At 40.4% G+C, this 21,975-nt stretch overlaps 1 protein-coding gene across 1 annotated transcript in view; it reads left to right on the top strand.

The window, feature by feature from the left end:
- Positions 1 to 2,804: 2,804 nt before the first annotated feature.
- Positions 2,805 to 21,975, top strand: part of LOC112806348 (uncharacterized) — a 30,281-nt gene continuing 11,110 nt past the window's right edge. Inside the window, exon 1 of the mRNA XM_073905549.1 lies at positions 2,805 to 3,272. Within this exon, the coding sequence (XP_073761650.1) occupies positions 2,805 to 3,272 (468 nt within the window). The remainder of the gene's footprint in view (positions 3,273 to 21,975) is intronic.

The following is a 21,975-nucleotide window of genomic DNA, read 5'->3' as shown; positions in this document are numbered from 1 at the left end:
CTTCATTATCAGAAAACAAATGCAGACGTTTGACTCTCTGGGACACTAGTAGGAGCCCCAGTGGCAGGTGAGTCCCAGTGAGCAGATCCCTCTTGACAGGGGTGCGCCATTTCACTAGTTAGAGTTCTTTTAGAGAGAAGCTTCCTTCTGCCTCATTGGCATGCCCTCTCTTACTTCTCCTAGAGGTGTAAGCTCTGACTGGTCCACCTGAAGCAGAAATGGAAGTTAGAGGTGCTTGGTGTTTAAATGGAGAAACCAGTGGAGGGAGTCAGCTACCTACCTCTCTCGGACCTGTCTGTCTAGAGTGGAAGTTTTAGGGGGACTGGGGTTGGAAATGGGATTTCTATACAAGGGTAAAAGGCAGGGGGGAATGCCTTGATTCAGTTCTACTAATTGCAAGTTTACCACACCGCATACAAGTCCTCAATCCAGCTCAATACCTCTTTGCTGTCAACAGCATGGGTTCTGGGGGCTGATTGCTTGTGCTCAAATTCTAGTATTTTATCGTTACTGTTTTTATTATACTTACTTTCCATGCCTTTCTGGCAAAAAGAAAACCCACTCAACACTTGTAGCCCAGGCTCCCTCACCCTACCACATTCAAGTTCGGCTGTCTTTGGGGTCCTTCCTCTTCTCTCTCACTCTGTTCTCCAGCTTTTAAAAGCTGTATTCAGCACACTTTCAAAATCCTACAGTCGACGTCTGTCACCATCAGTCTGAGGACAGGGGTTCCCGCCTCGTCCTTCTTGTTGAAGCCAGGATGAGATGACAGGAGAGCAGAAACGCTAGGCTCTGGTTCCTGGTTTCAGGCTCGGCTGGCTTTGAATAAAAGTCGGCCATTCCGAGCCCCGGCAGCAGGGGGCGCCATGTCCCTCCGAGCCGTCTCCTCTCTCGGAGGAGAGAGATGGCACCATGTCGGCGGGCAGTCCTGAGGAGAGGCCAAGGCCCCACTCCTCTTTTGACATCCTAAGGCTGGAAGCAGGTTCCTTCTCAAAAGCATTTGGAGAAGCAGCTTCTCCTACAGCCGGAGTGGGTGCAGGGCCTGCAGACATCTTAGCCGCGAGTAGACCAAGTCCTGTTGGCAGAGCCGCAGGAAAGGCCCGCCTGTCCGCGCCCAGCCTGCCCGCACTGTCTCAGACTTGGGGTTCCGAGTGTGAGGCCCGTCTGGTGAGGCCCGTCGGGGGAGGCCGCGCGGAGAGGCGGCAGAAGCTGCTTCGGGGTCTTTCTGTTTCTTGGCCAGGCCCATGATGAGGGAGGGAGAGCCTGGCCCTGGGCTGGCGGAGCAAGAGCCCGAGGGACAGGGGCCATCCACCTGGAGCCGCAGGGCCCCGCACAACCGCCTCCCCGGACTCATTCACTCTTGAGACCAAAGGGGAGGAGGACAACCAACCCTTGGCAAAGATGATCAGGGGTGTCTTTGAACTGAGTGAAAGAAAGGAATGTATGTGTAGGCAAGTTATTTCTCTTCTGGTGGAGTCCAGAGACTCTTTCCTCACCCACTTCTGCTCTGGTAACCGGGTAGTAAAACATAACAAATTTCTGAGTTTCTCTTTTCTTGCCTTGAGCATATGAAGGGCTGACACTGATCTCTCAGCATGGAACCCAGAGGTCTCATGGATTATTCCAGCATTAGGCTGGTAAAGGTTTAACGCTGGGAAAGAAAGAGGGCAAGCAATGAGATGCCTTAAGTGGAGAATTAGGCCTAAAGGTGGCTCCTTGCTTTTGATCATAATTATTTAGCATGATATGTCTGAAATATGTAGAACTAAATATTTGCTGATATTAGTATAATCAATTTGTATAAAGATTGACACTTACCAGACAAATCAATGTAAGTGTATTCACATTCTATATCAGAATGTACCCACTCCATTAATCACATTATCATGGAGAAAAATTACACTTCTGGGCTACTGTATTTGTATTCTTTACTACCTTATACTTTAGAGAGCGAAGCCTCATGTTAGTCAACAGACTGTGGAGTCGGTTCGTCTCTCTTTTTCAGTTTTGCAGCTGTGAGTCTCAGTGTCCTCATCTGTAATGCAGAGTCAGGTGAAGCTATTCCTGAGATCTCTTCAAGCATGAATTTTGCATGACCAATCCATTGTAGAACACAACTAAAATAATGGTTCTTTTGTAGTTCTCTCGGGCGTTTAGTGCAGCTTGGAATCATACCGGGCAGATGCAGGCACCACATGGAACGTGGAGGAAAACACAACTGAATAACGGCCATGTTTTGAGATGGTGACTTTCATGGTTTAAAGAGTAAGAAAATGGTGTTTGGTTACAGGTGTTTTGTTTTGAGAAACAAACTTGAAACACGTTCTTGCGTATTCCTGGATAGAGAAGTACAAAATAGATGTGTACTTGTAAACGATTTAGTGCTTGAAGCACTTTTTCTCTGCATCCTCACGGTCCAAGCTCGTTGGGAAGGACAGAGTCCCTGACCTAGCCCAGCGAAGTGTGGGGTTTGAGGCTAAAGCGGGTTTGGCTGCTACACCAGGACCTGACCTGCAGATCCCTAACTAGGAAGTGGGCAGTGAGGCTGCCGCGTGTTCACCGTGGCGGCCGCGAGCACCTGTTCTCCCCGAGCAAGCTTCGCCCGCCGTGGAGGGACCTCAGAGACCAGTCCCTCTTCTTACCTGGGCAGAGCCCAGAATAGTCAGCAGCTCAGGTGGCTCAGAGGAGGGGCAAGGGGCCAGGCGGTCAAGTGAGTTGCTCGCTCTTGTCTTCCTGGAACTTTGGGGGTCTAATTTCCTGCCGGGGAGGAAGCAGCACTCTGGATGGTGGGAGTGAGGGAGTGGATGCCCCGCCCGTGCCTCGTACCGGGAGCCAGCCGACGTGACCGTGGCTGGCTTCGCCGCCCAGGATTGGCGCGCGGCCCACAGAGGGCGCGCCCCAGAGCTGAGCGCCCTTCGGCTGCCACCTGCGGGGCCCGGACGGCCTGGTGCGGGGCGCGAACCCACAAGGAGCGCGCGGCGGGCGCGGCGGCGGCGGGAGGAGGGGCCCAGAGCCGGGAGCTGGGCCAAAGGACATCCCGTCCTCCAAATGCTGCCACTCGAGTGAGCCGCGCGCTGGCGAGAAGGCTGCGCCGCTGCCCTTGCAGCTGGACTGCGCTTCGCTCCGCACCCGGCCGCCCTGACGCCGGCCGGCGCCCCCCGGAGCTTCGGGGAACGCCCAGGGCACGCAGCCCGCCCAGCGCCGGATGCCTCCCCGGCCCCGCGGCCGTCCCGACGGGCGAGGGGCGCGTAGCTGCCCCGGCGATGTGTTGTGTAAGTGAACACCTGAGAGGTGGGCGGCCGGCGCGTGTGTCCGTCGGTCTCGGCTCGTCAGCTTTGCCCTTTGGGTTTTTCAATGGCAGAAACCTGGGAGTCACAGGCGGCTTGAATTCACGCAGACCTCTCGGGGCCAGCTGCCTCGGATAGAGCCTCACGTCTGTCTCCTCATTGAGGAGAGTTAGCCCCCGCCCCTTCCACCTGGTTCTGAGCCCCAAGTCAAAGGTACTGCATTAGGAGCCGCCGTTTCATTCTTCCTCCTTCCTACCTGAAGAGAGACTGAAGATTTTCAGGTAAAAGATTTGCCTAGAAACATTTAATTTGTATGCCAAGCTGTCAGGCTACTGCTCCGAATGACCTATGGTGAGCAAAGTATTCGCGCTTGTGCTCTTTAGAGCTGTGGGAGGCAGAATCTTGGGGTGAATTATACTGTAATTGGGAAAAAAAATCGGAGATCTGTAAGATCCTTCAGCCATTAGCTAAGGGATCTGAGAAGCAAAGCAGAACAATAGGAGTTGTTTCTCTTCTGTTTCCTGTCTGCTCTCTCCCTATCCTTAATGGAAATAAATTCACATAAAATTGTAAGTGAGTAAATGTTCCCATCAAAGACTCCATCTTTTTAGGATCTGGTATATATGGTATTTACCTTAGACAAAATTGTAATTAAGAATTCAGAGGGAAAAAATCTACCTTTATTATGACAAAGTATAAATCACGTCATGATCAACAGTTGAATATACCTTTTTTTTTTCCCTTTGGATTAGGTTTTCGAGTACCTGATATAACTATCATATATAGATGGGAAATAACATCAATTTAAGTATTCTGTTTGACATGTTCAGCAGAATGGTCTGGAAAAACAGTATCTGCAGTTTTTAACTTTCTTGTTTTGCCATCAAACAAAAATTGCCAAAATTACCTATTAGGCCCACAATCTTATAGCAAAAGGGTACTTTAAAATCATAGACCAACCTCTAACCCATTTTAATATCTCCTCTATAGCATTTCTGCCAGGCTACATTTTCATCAAACACTTCAGTGCCAGGGAGCCCAGCGCTTCTGAGGTATCCCTTCTTTGTTATGGTTAATAAGGCTTTGCTTACACTGAAATGACCACTGTTTCCTTGGACCTGTTTCTCCGTAGTCTTGCTTTTGCTAGTAGTCCTCCAATGTGGGAAATTGTATGGAAAATTTTTCAGCAGAGAGGATCTAAAACTTTCATTCATGTCTATGACCAAAAAATAGTTAAGAAATGAAAAGTCTAAAGTGGTACAGAGTTAAGACTTTTGTCCCCCTTACTGATAGCCTTTCAGAGCCCTGAGCTTCAGCTTCCTTGTCTGTAAAATGGGAATGATAATATACTCTAGCTACCTATAGAATTATTGTGAGGATTAAATGAGATAATATAAAGTACTTAGTATAGTTACCTAGAAGTCAGTATTAGTTATCTTCACTAAATAATCATTGCTGTTATATTTCCTTCCTTCCTTAAGACCCTTCTCTGTGCTGAAAATCCTTAGCCCCAAAATGAATTCCGTAATTCAATCTAATCTGAATAGTGCAGAGTGCAATGAGTTTCTATCTTCAAACTAAATCATCTAACACATAATTGCCTTATGTAGTAAGTACACCACAGTTGACTAAAAATCTCACCCCACCAGCCTCTCTTCCCCCACCACACACACACACACACACACATTGCTATCACGGTGGACTTTATTAACTTAATTATATCCCTAAAAATTTCTTGAACATTTTTTTTCTTTTGTTACTTTAAGCCTCTCTGCAATTTCCAGTTTGCTAGATCTGTTTTAATCTTGACTGTGGCATTCATCATGTTAATTGTACCTTCTTGTTTTATGCCACCTGCACATTTGGTGAGTTTGTTCACCAGACAGTCAAGTCATTAATAATCAATGAAACACTTCCTTTCACCATGGCGGCTCACATAGAAGCCCATGTGGCACGGTGGAAATGGTCCTGAACTTTTGGAGGCTGGCTTTGGAGCTTGGCCGTGACCCTTACTAGCTTTGTGACCTGAGAAACTGATTTTCCGTATCAATAAAATCAGGTTAGTAACATCTACATTTCAGGGTGCTTGTTCGAATTCAAAGTAATGTACTGAAAGTACCAGGTGCGGTCCTGGTTGGGAACGTAGTTGGCCTTTGGGAGATACTGCTGAGACCAGTCAGTGGTCAGCTGAACTCCATTAGCACTGTCCTTATTAAACTATTCTAGCCTACAGGTCAGTCTTCTTCATAAGATATCATGAGGAAAATTTTAATCAAATGTTTTGCTAAAAATAAACATCTTGAGTATTCCTAACTGATCACAAAAGTAAATGATGTTAGTTTAAAAATGACTAATTCTTAGTGAAGTTCTAGTTTCTAGAAATCCCCAGTCTTTTCCCTCTAAATATTGCCTGTTTACTGATTAAATCTTGAATTTTGCCAGAAATTAGTATTAAACTAACTGGTCTGTAATACTTAGGAATTCTAATTTCCTTCTGTTTTGGATTTTGAAAAACTGGGGAAAAAGAAAGTGTTTGAATCTCTAGCTTCATGAGATGTCCCTCCTTCTTCATGTTTTCCAAAACTTGTCAAAATATTTCTGTGCTTACATCTGCAGGCTCTCCCTGGAATATAATTGACTAGAATTTGAAGACCTGAATTCTTTATAAAGTGACCTCTTCTGCTTGTACCTTGGTTCTCTCTTAATGAGGTTTCTTCTGTCCTTTCCTGCATAAAATCATTTACTTTTAAGAAAGCAAAATAGTTGCTGAGAAGTTCTGTTGCTTTTTTTTTTTCTATTTAATATACCATCTGCGTTTGGTTTAGGAATTTTTTTTTTTAACTGGATCCTGTCTCCCAGAGTGAGTGTACTTATGAACAGCATGCAGCAGTTCAGCGGTGGAGAAATATAACCAATCATGTTGAAATTATAATGTTGAAAGTTTGGAGAGTCATAAATAACTCTAGTCTTGTTTTTGCCAGTAGTCCTCAAACATGGGAAATTATATGGAAAATTTTTCAGAGAGGATCTAAAACTTTCATCCATTTGAAAAGTCTATGACCAAAAAATAGTTAAGAAATGAAAAGTCTAAAGTGGTACAGAGTTAAGACTTTTGTCCCCCTTACTGATAGCCTTTCAGAGCCCTGAGCTTCAGCTTCCTTGTCTGTAAAATGGGAATGATAATATACTCTAGCTACCTATAGAATTATTGTGAGGATTAAATGAAATAATATAAAGTACTTACTATAGTTACCTAGAAGTCAGTGTCTGATACAGGATGAGCCTGTACTTTAAGACTTAATTTATTGCTTATAAATTAAGAGTTGTGAAATTAAGGATGTGTTAGGAACATTTTTTCCTCTAACCTTCTAGGTTCTTTGGCTGATAAATTGATAGAAGACAGATTAACAGGAGAAAAACAAATTTAAACATCTGTACAGGAGGCCCGTAAGAGTATGAAACCCAATAATAAGTTGGGCAATTGAAGCTTATGTGCCATCCTGAGCTAAGGAATGGGGTAGGGGCCTGAGGTTAAAGGAAAGGAGGGTAATTGACAGGATGATAAGAAGAGCAGATATTTGGCAATTAGATGTTTATCTGCCCTATCGATAGGTCACTCAGATAAAAGTTATCTCTGGTAACAGCTCTCTTTCTTAAACCAGGCTCCCTATCTCAGTTCTTTTGAGTAGTTAAAGGAGAGGTCAAAGTGTTTCTTTGAATCTGCTGGGTCTTGATTGCCTACAGCTCAAAATAATCTACAAGCAAAGTGGCCTAATTTGGGGTCCTGTGTTCTGCTCCCTTTCAGATGTTTCACAAAGGGCTTAAGGTAAAGTAAATTAAGGAAGCTGGCTAGGTGCTAGATACAAGGGAGTGACAGAGCCCTGTGAACTGGGGAGTGAATGCCCTGCTTAGAACTATTCTAATTCAGAACAGTTTAAACATTGCACTGGCCAAGCAAAACACTAGCCCAACACTACCATGAGTTTGTGGACTTTGCTTTTAAGTGCCCTGAAAGAAACAGAACTCTGTAGAGTTCACAGTTTTATTCCCAACATCTAACACACTTTGAAGCACATGGATATTTAATAAATAGCCAAGCTTTAATTAGCATTTATTAAGCACCTCAGGTAAGAACTGTTCTGTGCAAAATAACAAAAGGAGAAATGACTACTGCCTTTGAAGAATATTTAATCTCATTTGGGGAGACAGCACTTAAAAATTAGACCATTGAACTGGACATCAGTTCAAAAAGAGAATTCTGAGTAAGGGTTGGAGGAGTTCCAGGAAATCTGCACAAGGGAGATGGGACTTCCCTAGCCATGAAGATAGAACAGATTTAATTTAAGCAGGGAAGAGGGAAGGAGTGTTGGGTGGAGATAAGGGAGTGGTGGTGTGTTGCAACATAAGGGAAGCTAGAGGGAGAAAATGAGCATGGGTGTGTACAGTAAGGAGAATAACTTCATAGGAGGGGAAATTTCCTGGGGTTAGTGAGAAATTAAATCCAATAGGTAAAAAGAGGGCTCTTAAAATGTTTAAATTAGATGTACCTCTGCCCCCAAGTCATCCCCAACCCCACCCTGAAATAGTGTACCATCAGCTACAGAAAATAGGAAATCTATAATGACTCCTTAGGAGTGTGGTATATGTATTATGAAAGAATGATGAAACTTTAAAGAGCAAAACTTTCTGAATTCATGATCTTTTGACCTAGAGTCTGAGTGGATTGGACACTGTTTTCCTATGTCTCCACATAAGAATAAGAGTTTTTTTAAGTATTCAGAAGTACATATACTACTGTCTGGAATTTAATTCGGTGATAGCACTTAACACACTTAATTTATTATTTATGCCTCCTATTCTAAAATATTTGGTTTCACTGTGTAACATAAAGACTAATCTTGAATCTGTAGAGAAGGAGAAAAACGCTTCCTCTACCCTTTTGGGTTCATTGGCTGGGTCTGCAAATCAAACTGATGATAGATTAACAGGAGGAAAAAAAATGATTACCCATGTACCCATGGGGGTCACAAAGAAATGTGCTTCAGGGAAACAGAATTAGAGACTTATATATCATCTTAAGGGTGATAAATTGTGGAAAAGAGGCTAGACAAATGAAAAGGGTTTTGGGGCTCCTGGGTTGGAGGTAAATTATGGAAAGTGACTAGGAAATGTATGATAAATAAGGATTGTTTCATAAGGTTTGTTAAGCAGATAAAAGGTCTCAGGTGATAAGAATTGTGTCTGGAGAAGTTCTCCTTGTAAAGGAGGTAGAGACAGCTTTACAAAGGGGACTTTTTTTTTTTTTCTTTCTTCCTTTTTGACAAAAACAGGGTAGAGAGAGCTAATTGCCTTTGGTGCAAAACAACCCTTATACCATTGTGGCATATTTTGTGATGGCAAACTCTGACCTTCAAATTCCTTAATGGCCTTTGAGGTAAATAAAATTTAATGACTCAGAAAAATGTCACTTAAGATAATTTGATCCATTAAAATAACTAAGATTTAGGTATTTTGGATCAACTTTGATTAGAAACTACTTATTAAAGTTCAGGCTTGAGTAAGGCAGAGTCTCTACCTTCCATGAATTCATAGGCGTGTGAGAGGGACAGACAAATATACCATCCATCCCAGTGGAAAGATGCATTCATATTGTAATAGAATTACACAAGGATTGACATTTTTAGGATTGTTTTTGGAGTATTTGGCTTCCACATTTGAGGAAGGTTTTGGGATTGGGCAATCTCATGTGTTTCTTGTGGGTTAGACTTTTGTGAATGGAATTGGGAAAGCTGTTCAGAGCATGAGTTTTCAAAACCATCAGCTCAAATGCCAGCTTCTCCTTCCTTTTCACTTTTTTCTTCCTTCCTCTTACCTCATTACCAATTCAGTAATGATCTTATATTAATAGTAGCAGAATAGCTCCTGCATTTCTATAATGCTTTCTGGTTTCCCTAACCAATTTTATACATTACTCAGTGTTCATCATGGTACATGTACTCTGAACACCTCCCTTACCTATTTTATCCATCCCTCCTACCTCACCTCTGATAACCATTAATTCTCTATAATTAAAAGTCTGGGGTTTTTGTCCTTTTTTCTTTGTTTTGTTTCTTAAATACCATGTATGTGTGAAATCATATGTTAGTTGTCTTTCCCTAAATGCTTTATTTCAGCATTATACTGTCTACATCCATCTATGTTGTTGCAAATGGTGAGATTCCATTCCTCTTTATGGTGGGGTAATACTCCATTGGACATATATACACCACATCTCCTTTATCCATCATCTATTGATGGACACTTAGGTTGATTCCACAATTTAGCTAATTATAAATGCTGCAATAAACATAGGAATGCATATATCTTTACAAATTAGTGTTTTCGTATTCTTTGGGTAAGTATCCAGTGGTGAAATTACTGGATCATATGGTAGTTCTATTTTTAATTTTTTGAGGAACCTCCATACTGAAGAACCTCTATGGTGGCTACATCAGTTTGCATTCCCACCAACGGTGCACAGGGTTTCCATTTACTCCACATCCTCGCCAACACTTTGTTCTTTCTTGTGTTTTTAATTTTAGCCATTCTGATGGGGGTGAAGTGATATCTCATTGTAGTTTTGATTTGCATTTCTCTGATGATTAGTGATGACCAGTGATTCAGCCAGTGTCAGACAAATTACAAACTACTGCCTGTGCTCTTTTCTAGGATTTTTATGGTTTCAGGTCTCACATTTAGATCCTTAATCCATTTTGAGTTTTTGTGTGTGGTGTAAGAAAGTGGTCCAATTTCATCCTTTTGCATATACTTGTCCAGTGTTCCCAGTACCCATTGTTGAGGAGACTGTCTTTTTGTCTTTGAATATTTTTGCTTCCTTTGTCAAAGATGAATTGACCATTTTATTTTTATTTTATTTCTGGGTTTTCTATTGTCCTATGATCTATGTGTCTGTTTTTGTGCCAGTACCATACTGTTTTGATTACTACAGCTTTGTAGTATAACTTGAAATCTGGGCTTGTGATAACTCCAGTTTCGTTTTTCATTTTCAAGATTGCTATTCTTACTTGGAGCCTTTTGTGATTCCCTACAAATTTTAGGATTGTTCTAGTTCTGTGAAAAATGCTGTTGGTATTTTGATGGGAATTACATTAAATCTGTAGATTGCTGTGGGTAGTATAGATGTTTTAACATTATTTGTTCTTCCAATCCATGAGCATGGAATGTCTTTCCATTTGTATCATCTTCAATTTCTTTCATTAGGGTTTTATAGTTTTCAGAGTACAGGTCTTTCACCTCTTTGGTTAAGTTTATTTCTAGGTATTTTATTATTTTTGATGGAATTGTAAATGGGCTTGTTTTCTTCATTTCTCTTCCTGCTACTGCTTTATTATTAGTGTATAGAAATGCAGTGGATTTCTGTATGTCGATTTTGTGTCCTGAAACCCCACTGAATTCATTTATCAGTTCTAATAGTTTTTTGGTGGAGTCTTTAGGCGTTTTTTTTCTTAATTTTATTTATTTGTGAGAGAGAGAGAGTGCACGAGCGGCAGGGAGGAGCAGAGGGTGAAGAAGAAGCAAACTCCCCGCTGATCAGAGATCCCAATGCGGGGCTTGATCCCAGGACCCTGAGATCATGACCTGAGCTGAAGGCCAGTGCTTAACGGACTGAGTCACGAAGGTGCCCTCTTTTAGGGTTTTTTATGTACACTATCATGTCAACTGCAAATAGTTGTTTACCTCTTCCTTACCAATTTGGATGCCTTTTATTCTTTTCTGTTGTCTGATTGCTGTGGCTAGGATTTCCAGTAATATGTTGAATAAAAGTGGTGAGAGTGGACTTCCTTGTCTTGTTCCTGACCTTAGGGGGAAAGTTCTCAGTTTTTCACCATTGAGTATAATGTTAGCTGTGAGCTTTCATATAAGTTCTTTAATATGTTGAGGTATGTTCTCTCTAAATCTATTTTATTAAGAGTTTTTATCATGAATGGATGTTGTCCTTCGTCAAATGCTTTTTTTGCATCAATTGAAATAATCATATGGTTTTTACTCTTTCTCTTACTGATGTTGATTGACTTGTAAATATTGAACCACGCTGCAATTCCTCTTTCATTTCTGATTTTGTTTGAGTCCTTTCTCATTCTCTGTCTCATGAGTTTGGCTGAAGATTTATAATTTTGTTGTTCCTTTCAAAGAAACAGCTCCTGGTTTCATTGATCTGTTCTATTGGGGTTTGGTTTGGTTTTTAGTTTCTATTTCACTTATTTCTGTTCTAATCTTTACGATTTCCTTCCTTCTACTGGTTTTGAGTTTTGTTTGTTCTTCTTTTCCTAGCTCCTTTAGGTATAAAGTCCGGTTGTTCACTTGAGATTTCTCTTGCTTCTTGGGGTAGGCCTGTATTGCTATAAACTTACCTCTTAGAACAGTTTGTGCTGTATCTCAAAGATTTTGGACTGTTGTATTTTCATTCTCATTTGTCTCCATGTATTTTTTATTTCCTCTTTGATTTCTTGGTTGACCTATTCATTGTTTAGTAGCATGTTATTTAACTTCCATGTATTTGTGCTCTTTCCAGATTTTTTTCTTGTGGTTGATTTCTAATGTCATAGCATTGTGGTCAGAAAAGATGCATGGTATGACTTTGATCCTTTTGAATTTGTTAAGACGTGTTTTATGGCCTAATCACTTATTTTGGAGAATGTTCCATGTGCACTTGATAAGAATGTGTATTCTGTTTTAGGATGGAATGTTCTGTTAGATTCATCTGGTCCAATGTGTCATTCAAAGCCACTGTTTCCTTGTTGACTTTCTGTTTGGATGATCTATCCATTGATGTAAGTGGGGTGTGAAAGTCCCTACTATTATTCTGTTACAATTGATTACTTTATGTTTGGTAATAGCTGCTTTATGTATTTGGGTGCTCCAGTGTTGGGTGCATAGATATTTACAAATGTTACATCTTCATGTTGGATTATTCTCGTTAGGATTATATAGTGTCCTGCTTTGTCTCTAATTACAGTCTTTGTTTTAAAGTCTGTTTTGACCTATACAGGTATTGCTATCGGGCTTTCTTTTCACATCCATTTTCATGATAAATGCTTTTCCAGCCCTTCACTTTCAATCTGCATGTGTCTTTAGATGTGAAATGAGTCTCCTGTAGGCAGCATATGGATGGATCTTGGTTTTTTATCCATCTATCACCCTATGTCTTTTGATTGGATGTAAATAGACTGTTCCAAAGTAATTATTGATAAGTATGTACTTACTACCATTTTGTTACTTGTTTTATGGTTGTGTTTGTAGTTCTTCTGTTCCTTTGTTCTCTTCTATCATGATTAGTTGGCTTTCTTTAGTGATACACTTAGATTCCTTTCTCTTTATGTTTTGCATATTTATGACTGGTTCTTGATTTGTGGTTACCATTCAGTTTATATATAACATCTTATGCTTATAGCAGCCTATACTAAGTTGATGGTTGCTTAAGTTTGAACCCATTCTTTAGTTCTTCCCCCACCTACCACATTTTAGGTATATGGTGTCATACTTTACAACCTTTTATTTTGTGATTCTCTTGACTAATTTTTTTAATAGATACACTTAATTTTATTGCTTTTGTGCTTCCTACTTTTCTTATTCCTACTTTTCTTATTCCTACTTTTCTTATTCCTACTTTTCTTATTCCTACTTTTCTTATTCCTACTTTTCTTATTCCTACTTATGGTCTTCCCTTTCCACTCAGAGTCCCCTTTAACATTTCTTGTAGGGCTAGTTTAGTGGTCATGAATTCCTTTAACTTTTGTTTGTCTGGGAAACTCCTTCTGTTCTGAATGATAGATAGCCTTGTTGGATATTCTTGGCTGAAGGGTTTTTTTCCTTTTAGCACTTGGAATATATCATGCCCCTTCTGGCCTGTAAAGTTTCTGCTGAAAAATCAACAGATAGCCTTATGAAGTTGCCCTTATATGCAACTATTTTCTTTTCTCTTGTTGCTTTTAAAATTCTCTCTTTATCACTACTTTTTGCCATTTTAACTACTATGTGTCTTGGTGGGGACCCCCTTGGGTTGATTTTTGTTGGGGGCTCTCTGTGCCTCCTGGATTTGGATTTCTTTCTCCTTCCCCAGATTCAGGAAGTCTTCAGCTATTATTTCTTCAAATAAATTTTCTGCCCCCTTTTCTGTCTTCTCCTTCTGGAATCCCTATGATGCAAATGTTGTTACACTTGATGGTGTTGCTAAGTTCCTTTAATCTATTCTTACTTTTCTTTCTCTCTCCTGTTCCACTTGATTGCTTTCCATTATTCTGTCCTCCAGGTCACTGATCGATTCCTCTGCTTCCCCCAGTCTACTATTTATTCCTACTAGTGTATTTTTAATTTCACTTATTGTGAAGTTGAGTTAATGAGTTCCTCATCTCTGATTCATTCTTTTTTATGCTTTCTGTTGTAGATCTCACTGAAATCTTCCTCTCTCTTCTCAAGTCCAGTGAGTATCTTCATGACCATTACTTTAATAGATAAAGAATATCAAATATATTTATTTCCATTTCATTTAGCTGTCTTGGTGTGATTGTTGTCTTCTTTCATCTGAGACATATTCCTCTGTCTCCTCATTTTTTTTCTAATTCTCTATGTCTGTTTTTGTGTGTTAGAAAAGTCAGCTATGTCTCCTGATCATAAAAGTACTGGCCTTATGAAGAAGAGGTCCTGTAGTGCCCCCTGCAGTGCAGTGTCCCCTCTTCACCCGAACCTGGCACTTCAGAAGTGTCTCCTATGTGTGTTGCATGCACTCTGCTATTGTGGCTGAGCCACGTTTGCCTTCAGTGCAGTCATTCACAATGGCTCTCTTTGCCTTTTGTGGGCAGGGCTTGGTCCCTCTGTTATTAGTGGGTCAGTCTGGGGCCACCCTGAACTTGAGTTGGGTCCGATCAGGCATTTGCCAGGGCTGCAGTAGCACCAAACTGCAGGGTTTTTGTTGGTCGGTGGGGGCCTGAAGTCAGACCAGCTACCTACCCCCAGCCCACTGCTGGTGCCCCAGTTGGACTGGTGTGTGTGGTTATCTTCTCTTCTCCCCAGGGCATAAGTCACTTTAGAGTGGCACTGGCCCCTGTTGGGGCTGCTTGCACAATGCCATGCTTGGGCTCTGCTTTAGATGGACTCCTGCCTAGGGCAGGTTGTGTGGGGCAGGTCCATAGGAGTATGCAGGAGTAGGGTGGGTGGTGTTAGCAAGGTTTACACTGGTCTGCTGTGGGAGGAGACCTGAGCCCCTCTGCAGAAGTCCTGTGGAGAATGGGCTGAAGAGGGTGGGACTACAGAAGAATGCAGGATTGGGGCATGCTATTAGGAAGCTAGGTTAGAGAATGTTCATGTTGGTTCCCACAGGTGGCTGTATATCTGGGGGACAGGGGAGGAAAATGGTGCCTGCTAGCTCTTCTGTTCCTAGAGAAGTCTCCTAAAGATCCCTGCCCCTCCAGCACATGTTCTGAGATTAGTAAATAAATCTCCTTCCTATGTATCTGAGGCATTTTTCAAACTGCTGCTTCTGTGCTGTCAAGGCTGTTTGTGGTGCTGTCTCTTTAAGGGTAAGGACTCAGTGTCCTATATCCTTCTGGGTCTCCCAGGGCCAAGCCAGCTGATTTTTAAAGTTCCAGGTATTAAGCCTCACTGATTGTTAAGAACTTGTGAAGTTATGCCCCTCTGGTTTTTAAAGCGAAATATTGTGGGGATTTGTCTCCCCAGTGTGGGCCCCCATGCCTCACATGCCTGGGACGGGGTCTTCTCCTCTTCCCTCTCCATGCCTGGAGTGGTGTCCCTCTCTCCTGTGGACAGTCCTGTGGGTCAGTTTGGTTCCTGACCATATCTCCACCCTTTCAACCATTTTTGATGTGGCCTCTTCTCTATGTGTAGCTATGAAGAGTCTGTTTTGCCAGTCTTTGGGTCATTTTTGGGGGGGTTACTTCTGATGTGGGTGTTATTTAGGTGTATCCATGGTGTGAGGTGAGCTTAGGATCCTCCTACTGTCATCTCCCTTGAAAGCCTCAAGGTGTCTTTTTTTTTTTTAAGAAACTTGGTAAGGATCTTGTATGAACTACCAGTCTGCACTGAAGAAATGAGGAATGGTTTCACAAAAAATAATTTTACCAAACCCTAAAATCTCAAGCAACTTTTCCCTTCCTCCTGTACATATAGTGTTAGGATTAATAAAAGGCACACTTTACACTGCACATAGAACAGTGCTGCCCCCGAAGTTCATATAGGTAGGGTAGAATGTAAGATTCAGGAATATTTAGGTAAACCACAGATTATCGATAAATACTGAATTTATGGGAGATACAGGGGTTACTCAGCTTTTTAATATTCTAATTTGTAAACCTTGATCTTTTGGAACTACTGCCATGGAAGGCATCTACCATATCTCCTCACAAACGTGTGCTTGGTTCTGACCAATTTTGCATTAGTTTAACCCTCTCATTTTGACTTAGCTTGGTGGCTTTTTTTTTTTTAATTTAGATGTATTATAGTCCTATTGACTATTTTTACTTGCTAATTAAGTACTACCACTTGGATTGGTGGGTCTAGTGCTGTTCTTTCTTCACAAAGTGGTGAATCTCATATTAGTGTTAAATCTGGGTTTGAAGCAGCTAAAATGTATTACATCAAATTATAAGTTTGATTTTTTAAAAAGACATTTCTGATAAAAATAATATGTGTATTTGAAAAAAATTGGGAAAGAGAAAAGCATAAAGAGGAAATTTAAATTATGTATAATCCCATCACCCAAAGATCAACTCTGTTGATGTTTTCCTATATTTAACTCTATTCTTTTAAAAGCATGTAAATTTTAAAAATTAGAATCATACATGTATGTTTTTCTGCTTTTAAAAATTATCAATTCTGGGGCACCTGGGTGGCTCAGTCATTAAGCGTCTGCCTTCAGCTCAGGTCATGGTCGCAGGGTCCTGGGATCGAGCCCCACATAGGGCTCCCTGCTCTGCAGGAAGCCTGATTGTCCCTCTCCCACTCCCCCTGCTTGTGTTTCCTTTCTCTCTCTGTCTCTATCTGTCCAATAAATAAATAAAATTTTTTAAAAAATTGTCAATTCTGAAGACTTGGATAAGTCTTCTAATCTTTGTAAAGTTTTCTACCATATTTTAGGAGGCAGATTATAATTTCCACGTTTGGTGTCTTTTTAGCTAATTATACTTACAAATTATATGAGATTATAAGATAGACTTTATAACAGTTTTGAAAATATTTTCAGTGAATGGAAATGTAGGAAATTACTAGTTCAAATAACAAATATGAGTACAAAATACATGTTTTTAAACAATATTTTGTTATTAGAAGTTTGTTTTTTGTTTTGCCATAAATAAGCCATTTGACTAGTAATTTAAAAGCTTAACATATGAGTGTATCCTCATGTTACTAAGTATTCTTTTTTCAAAAGTATTTATTTATCTGAGGCAGGGTAGGGCAGAGGGAGAATGAGAGAGAGAATATTAAGCACGCTCCATACCCAGTGCAGAGCCCGATGTGGGGCTCAGTCTCACAACCTTGAGATCATGACCTGAGCTGAAATCAAGAGTCAGACACTTAACTGACTGAGCCACCCGGGTGCCCCAGAAGTTATCATCTATTATGGACTACGCTAAAACTAGGTGGCTTAAAATAACAAACATTAATTTCACAGTCTCTGTGGATCTGGAATTTGGGTGCAACTTAACTGAATGCCTCTCCCTCAGAGCCTCTTACAGTTGTCAGTTGGGTCTGTGATCTTATCTGAAGGCTTAATTGGCGAACAATCCAGTTCTACACACACTGCTGTACAGAGATTTCCCTCATTTCTTGCCTCACGGGCCTCTCCATAGGGCTTCTCACAACACAGAAGTTGACTTCTATCAGAGTAAGAGAAGGAGTGCAAGACAGAAGCCATGGTCTCTTTGAAATTTAATCTTGGAAATGACCATATCTCCTCACAAATGTGTGAGGAGATATGCCCTCCTCACATCACCTTTGCTATACTCCATTTGTTAGAAATGAATCATTAGTCCTAAAAAGATAGGGAATTAAACAAAGGATGGAATTCCAGGAGGCAGAGATTACTGGGGGCCATTTTAGAGGCTATCTACCACAGTTATTTAATAGTTACCTAATACTCCAGGACATAGACCTATGATAACAAATCTCATATCATTGTAATGTAGATTATTTTCAATTCTAATTATAAAAGACTACCATGAAAAATTTTATATATAAATTTTGGTTGGCAACTTTGATCATTTCTTTTAGATTTCTGAAAGTGGGATATTTGGGTTAGAGCTTCTATCATGAATTGTTATGCTTCTATTGAACTGGTTTACACTATCTGTGTTTGAAAGTGTTCATTGTACCCTATCCCCCTTAAGACAATTCTTTTGAAGAATGGGTTTGTAAAATAAATTGTTCCATAAATAGTTTATCTGATTTAGCACAGACCATGAAATCTGAAAGGCAGTGTGATATAGCAGTGAGATCCCTGAAGTCATATTCAAAAGATTTGAGTTCCAGAACAGGCAGTGCAATTTGTCTCTCCTGCATCGTCATCAAGGCCACATGCTTCCCCAGGCAAGATATTTAACTGGCTTACATAGAGTTCTACATCAGTGTACTTTGTAAAAGGTGGAAAAATAATTCCTTTCTGTTGCATAAAATAACAGTAAGATACCAGGGAAAGAGTAAAGGGAAAACTGGAAATGTGACCTGCTCAATAGAAACAGAGATAAATAGGGATGCCTGGTGGTTCGGTCAGTTGAGCGTCCAGATCTTGATTTTGGCTCAGGGATGATAGGGCCCTGCATGAGGTTCTCTGCTCAGCAGGGAGGCTGCCTCTCTCTTCCTCCCTCCCCCTCCCTTCTTTTGCCCCTCCCCTATGCTCTAAAATAAAATAATTTAAAAAAAATAGATGGATGATTTACTCTGAAAAGCTCCAGATACTTGGTTATCATTTGTAACTTACAGTTACATGTACTCTTGTTGCTCTTTTTATAGGAGTACAGGTATACCTTGTTCTATTGTGCTTTGCTTTATTGCATTTTGTAGATATTGCATTTTTTACAAATTGAAGGTTTGTGGCAACCCTGTGTTGAGCTAGTCTATCTGCACCATCTTTCCAACAGCATTTGTTCACTTCATGTCTCTGTGTCACATTTTGGTAATTCTCACAGTATTTCAAGCTTTTCATTATTATTGGTTATGGCGATCTGTGCTCAGTGATTACAACCTGCTGAAAGCTCAGATGGTGGTTAGCAGTTTTTAACAAAGTAGTTTTTATTTAAGTTATGTACATTGATTTTTTTTAGACATAAAGCAATCGCACACTTAGTAGACTATAGTATACTGTAAACATAACTTACATGTCCTGGGAAACCAAAACATTCTTTGCACTTGCTTTACTGTGATATTTGCTTTAACAGTGGTCTGGAACTGAACCCACAGTACTTCTGAGGTAGGCCTCTATAGGAATTTCTTTCAAACATCTAGAGTTAAATTAAATCAATTAACATTTACTGAGGCCCTTCGTTATGCTATGCATATAGAAGTGAGATGCAAAGATGAATAATAATGACTTATTACCTGTCTCCTTTTAGAAAGCATTTAAGTGCTATGGCCGTGTTCCTGCCTTCAAGAGTCCATCTGGTATGGGCACAGACTTGTAAATAAGGCAGAATGGGAAAGTACAGTGATGAAGATAAATATATCATGGAAACCCAAGAGCTTGACAGAGTAATATTAGGTAGTAAGATGGTCTTTATACAGAAAGTGTACTTAAGATGGACACTCAGGAAAGGCTAAGTTTTTAAAAAGAAATTTGTGTGTAGTAATACTAGGGAGAAGAGGGGAGATGATAAGAAAGCCCTTTTAAAAAAGAAAGCATTTTACAAATGTGAGGTAGGCGTCTATGGAATAATTGGCTTAGCATATAAGGATGACTGGATCGTGATTTTCAGATTGCAGTGAGTTTAGGACTGAACATTCATTTTTGGTTTTATGTTCTGATTCAAGCTCAGATTCCTACTTTCAGCTACAGGATCTAAAGAGTCCAGCTGTAACAAACCAAAGACCATATTTTGACATTGTTACCTGGTTCTCCATACCCCCCCCACCTCCATTTACCAACAGTGGCTTAAGGAACTGGCTTAAGAATTTTACAGAGCTTAATTCATGCAATACGAGTGCAGCTTTGTCATTTAGCGAGGGCATGACATGACTAAGAAATGTGTATAGAATATAAAGTTTAAATGTTTTACGTTCTTGGTGATCTAGATCACATTCTTTTCTTCAACTAGTTTTATCTCAACTAATTGGTCAGAAGCTACTCTCCATTTTCCTGCAAGGATTCATACTTACAGTACTGGAAGAATTACTGCAAAGTGAAGTTCAATATTCCTAGCCATAAGTAGGGTTGGTTAGGTGAAGCCAGACATGCACCCAGAGTAAAGCTCAGAGGGCCAGGAGAAATGCCTGTTTCTTTTCTCCACCTGCAGGACTTGGTAAATGAGATGAAGCATTGATACCTGCCTTACATCTATCAGTGATTGTAGTGATTCAAAATCACCAGCAGCATTCTTAGATTATATTCTCTTTCCTTAATTATAATCTTAAAGTATAGTAACTAAAACACTGAAAATAATCCAATACTATTAGTTTTAGGCGACAATCTAAGAGAAAGAAGGAAAGGAAATAACACTTACTGAACATCTTGCATGTTCCAAGGCAACTCTAGATGTTTTACATATAGAAGCATCAATTTTTATGATGAATTCTGGGGTAGATCTCAGTTCACAGATGAAGTCCTACCACACAGCTCTACTCAGGTTTATCAGAATCTCAAACATCATCCTTTCACTTAACAGTATTGTTTTCCCAATACTTGCCCCTAAATGTGACCTCATGAAGAGGAGTCCTGAGACCACCCCGCAGGTAAGGAGCTGCACGCTGCGTATGCTCTGTGTGCCTGAGGATGAAACCAGCTAATCAGTTTCCAAAGACCATACAGTAGTGTTCTTTAGGCAACCTTCAAACTGGCCAAAATCATATTTACTGTATTTTCCAGCTTTTACTTCTTCACATGAGTAGTAGAGTTTATTTCTGTTTGCCAGTTTAACTGGTATCATTTGATCCTGTTATGAATTTAAAGTTTAAGTCAGTGATTCTCAGTATTACCAGGACAAAGACCTCTGTTCAAAGTCCAATTTTCCTGGACCCCTTATAAGAAAGAAAATATACTCTTAGTACCCATTATTAGAGAACAAATAATGACAAATGTTATTAGGAACTCCATTATTTTTAATGAATTCTTATATTTTTTAATGAATTAGCATTAATTGCATCTACATTGAAATTTGAAAGATAGTATATATATATGCATAAGACTTCTTTTTAAAGACTATTTTTTTAATTATATAGAGATTTGCATTAATTCAAGGCTAGGGCTCATTTTAAAATTGTAACTTGAGATGTAAAACATCTTAAAAATCTGCTTAGAGGCTCAGAATATGATGTAAAGGAGAGCAGTAATAACCATTTCTGTTAATCTAGTATTTATGATAGACTTTCAGGGACTTAGAGGCCTATTCATTTCCAGAGCATATTTTAGAAGTTACTTAGTTTTTGGCTAGAGCTTTATGTTAGGGCCTAACTCATATTCAAGTTAAGGCTTTTTTTTGACACCTTCCCTGGCATATTCCCAAGGAGCTTACTCACCAGGCTCAATCTGATGACATTGCATTCAGGATGGCGCACCCCTCTAAAGTGAACGACACAGAATGATGGGCTGCAGTAATTTAAATCTTCTGTTTGAAGGATCCAATAGAAGACCCAGTAGCTGCCAGATCTATTCCTAAGGGAATTGCCAGAGCTATGGCCTGACTCACTCCGTATACTTAGTGCTTTGAGGCTCCTAAGTAACATTGAGGGAAAGAAGTAAAAAGAGCTTTCTTTTGTTTATGTATGCCTGTGTGTGTGTGTGTGTGTGTGTGTGTGTGTGTGTGTGTGTGTGTGTGTGTCGGGATTTGGGGGGTAAAGGAGAGGGTGTGGTGGGAGGAAAGGCATTCTCGTATTTTATTTAGCTGCCAGTGGCATGAACAAAAAGCCACATCACCTATTAAGGCAAAGGTAAATTAAGGACCTTCTCTGGAAATCTACACTACTTAGAGCCTGAGTAAGTTGCCATCTTGTTCTTACTCTATCTCTGTTTTGTCCAATAATTTTGAAATCACTTACAAACATTGGTCCTGAACACAACAGAGACTCATTAAAGATGGCTGGATGGTTAAGGAATGTTCTCACTGATGTCTTTTTTTTTTTTTTTAAGATTTTATTTATTTAGAGAGCGTGTGCACAAGTCGGGGGAGAGGCAGAGGGAGGGAGAATCTCAAGCAGGCTCCACACTGAACAAGGACACGGGGCTGGATCTTATGACCCTGAGATCATAACCTAAGCAGAAATCAAGAGTCAGGTGCTTAACAGACTGAGCCACCCAGGTGTCCCTCATTGACAGCTCTTTGTGCATCTTTTTTTTTTTAAGATTTTATTTGCGGGGGGAGGGGAGAGTGTGTGTGTGTGTGTGTGTGTGTGTGTGTGTGTGTGTGTGCGCTCGCGCGCACACGCACAAGCAGGAGAAGGGGCAGAGAGGGAGAAGCAGACTCCTCACTGA

This window comes from Callorhinus ursinus, unplaced genomic scaffold, assembly GCF_003265705.2.
Source record: "Callorhinus ursinus isolate GAN/ISIS: 27379988/994484 unplaced genomic scaffold, GSC_fseal_2.0 scaffold2, whole genome shotgun sequence".
Lineage (NCBI taxonomy): Eukaryota > Metazoa > Chordata > Mammalia > Carnivora > Otariidae > Callorhinus > Callorhinus ursinus.
The sequence above is the reverse complement of the archived record's forward strand: the minus strand, read 5'-3'. Positions and strand labels throughout refer to the sequence as shown.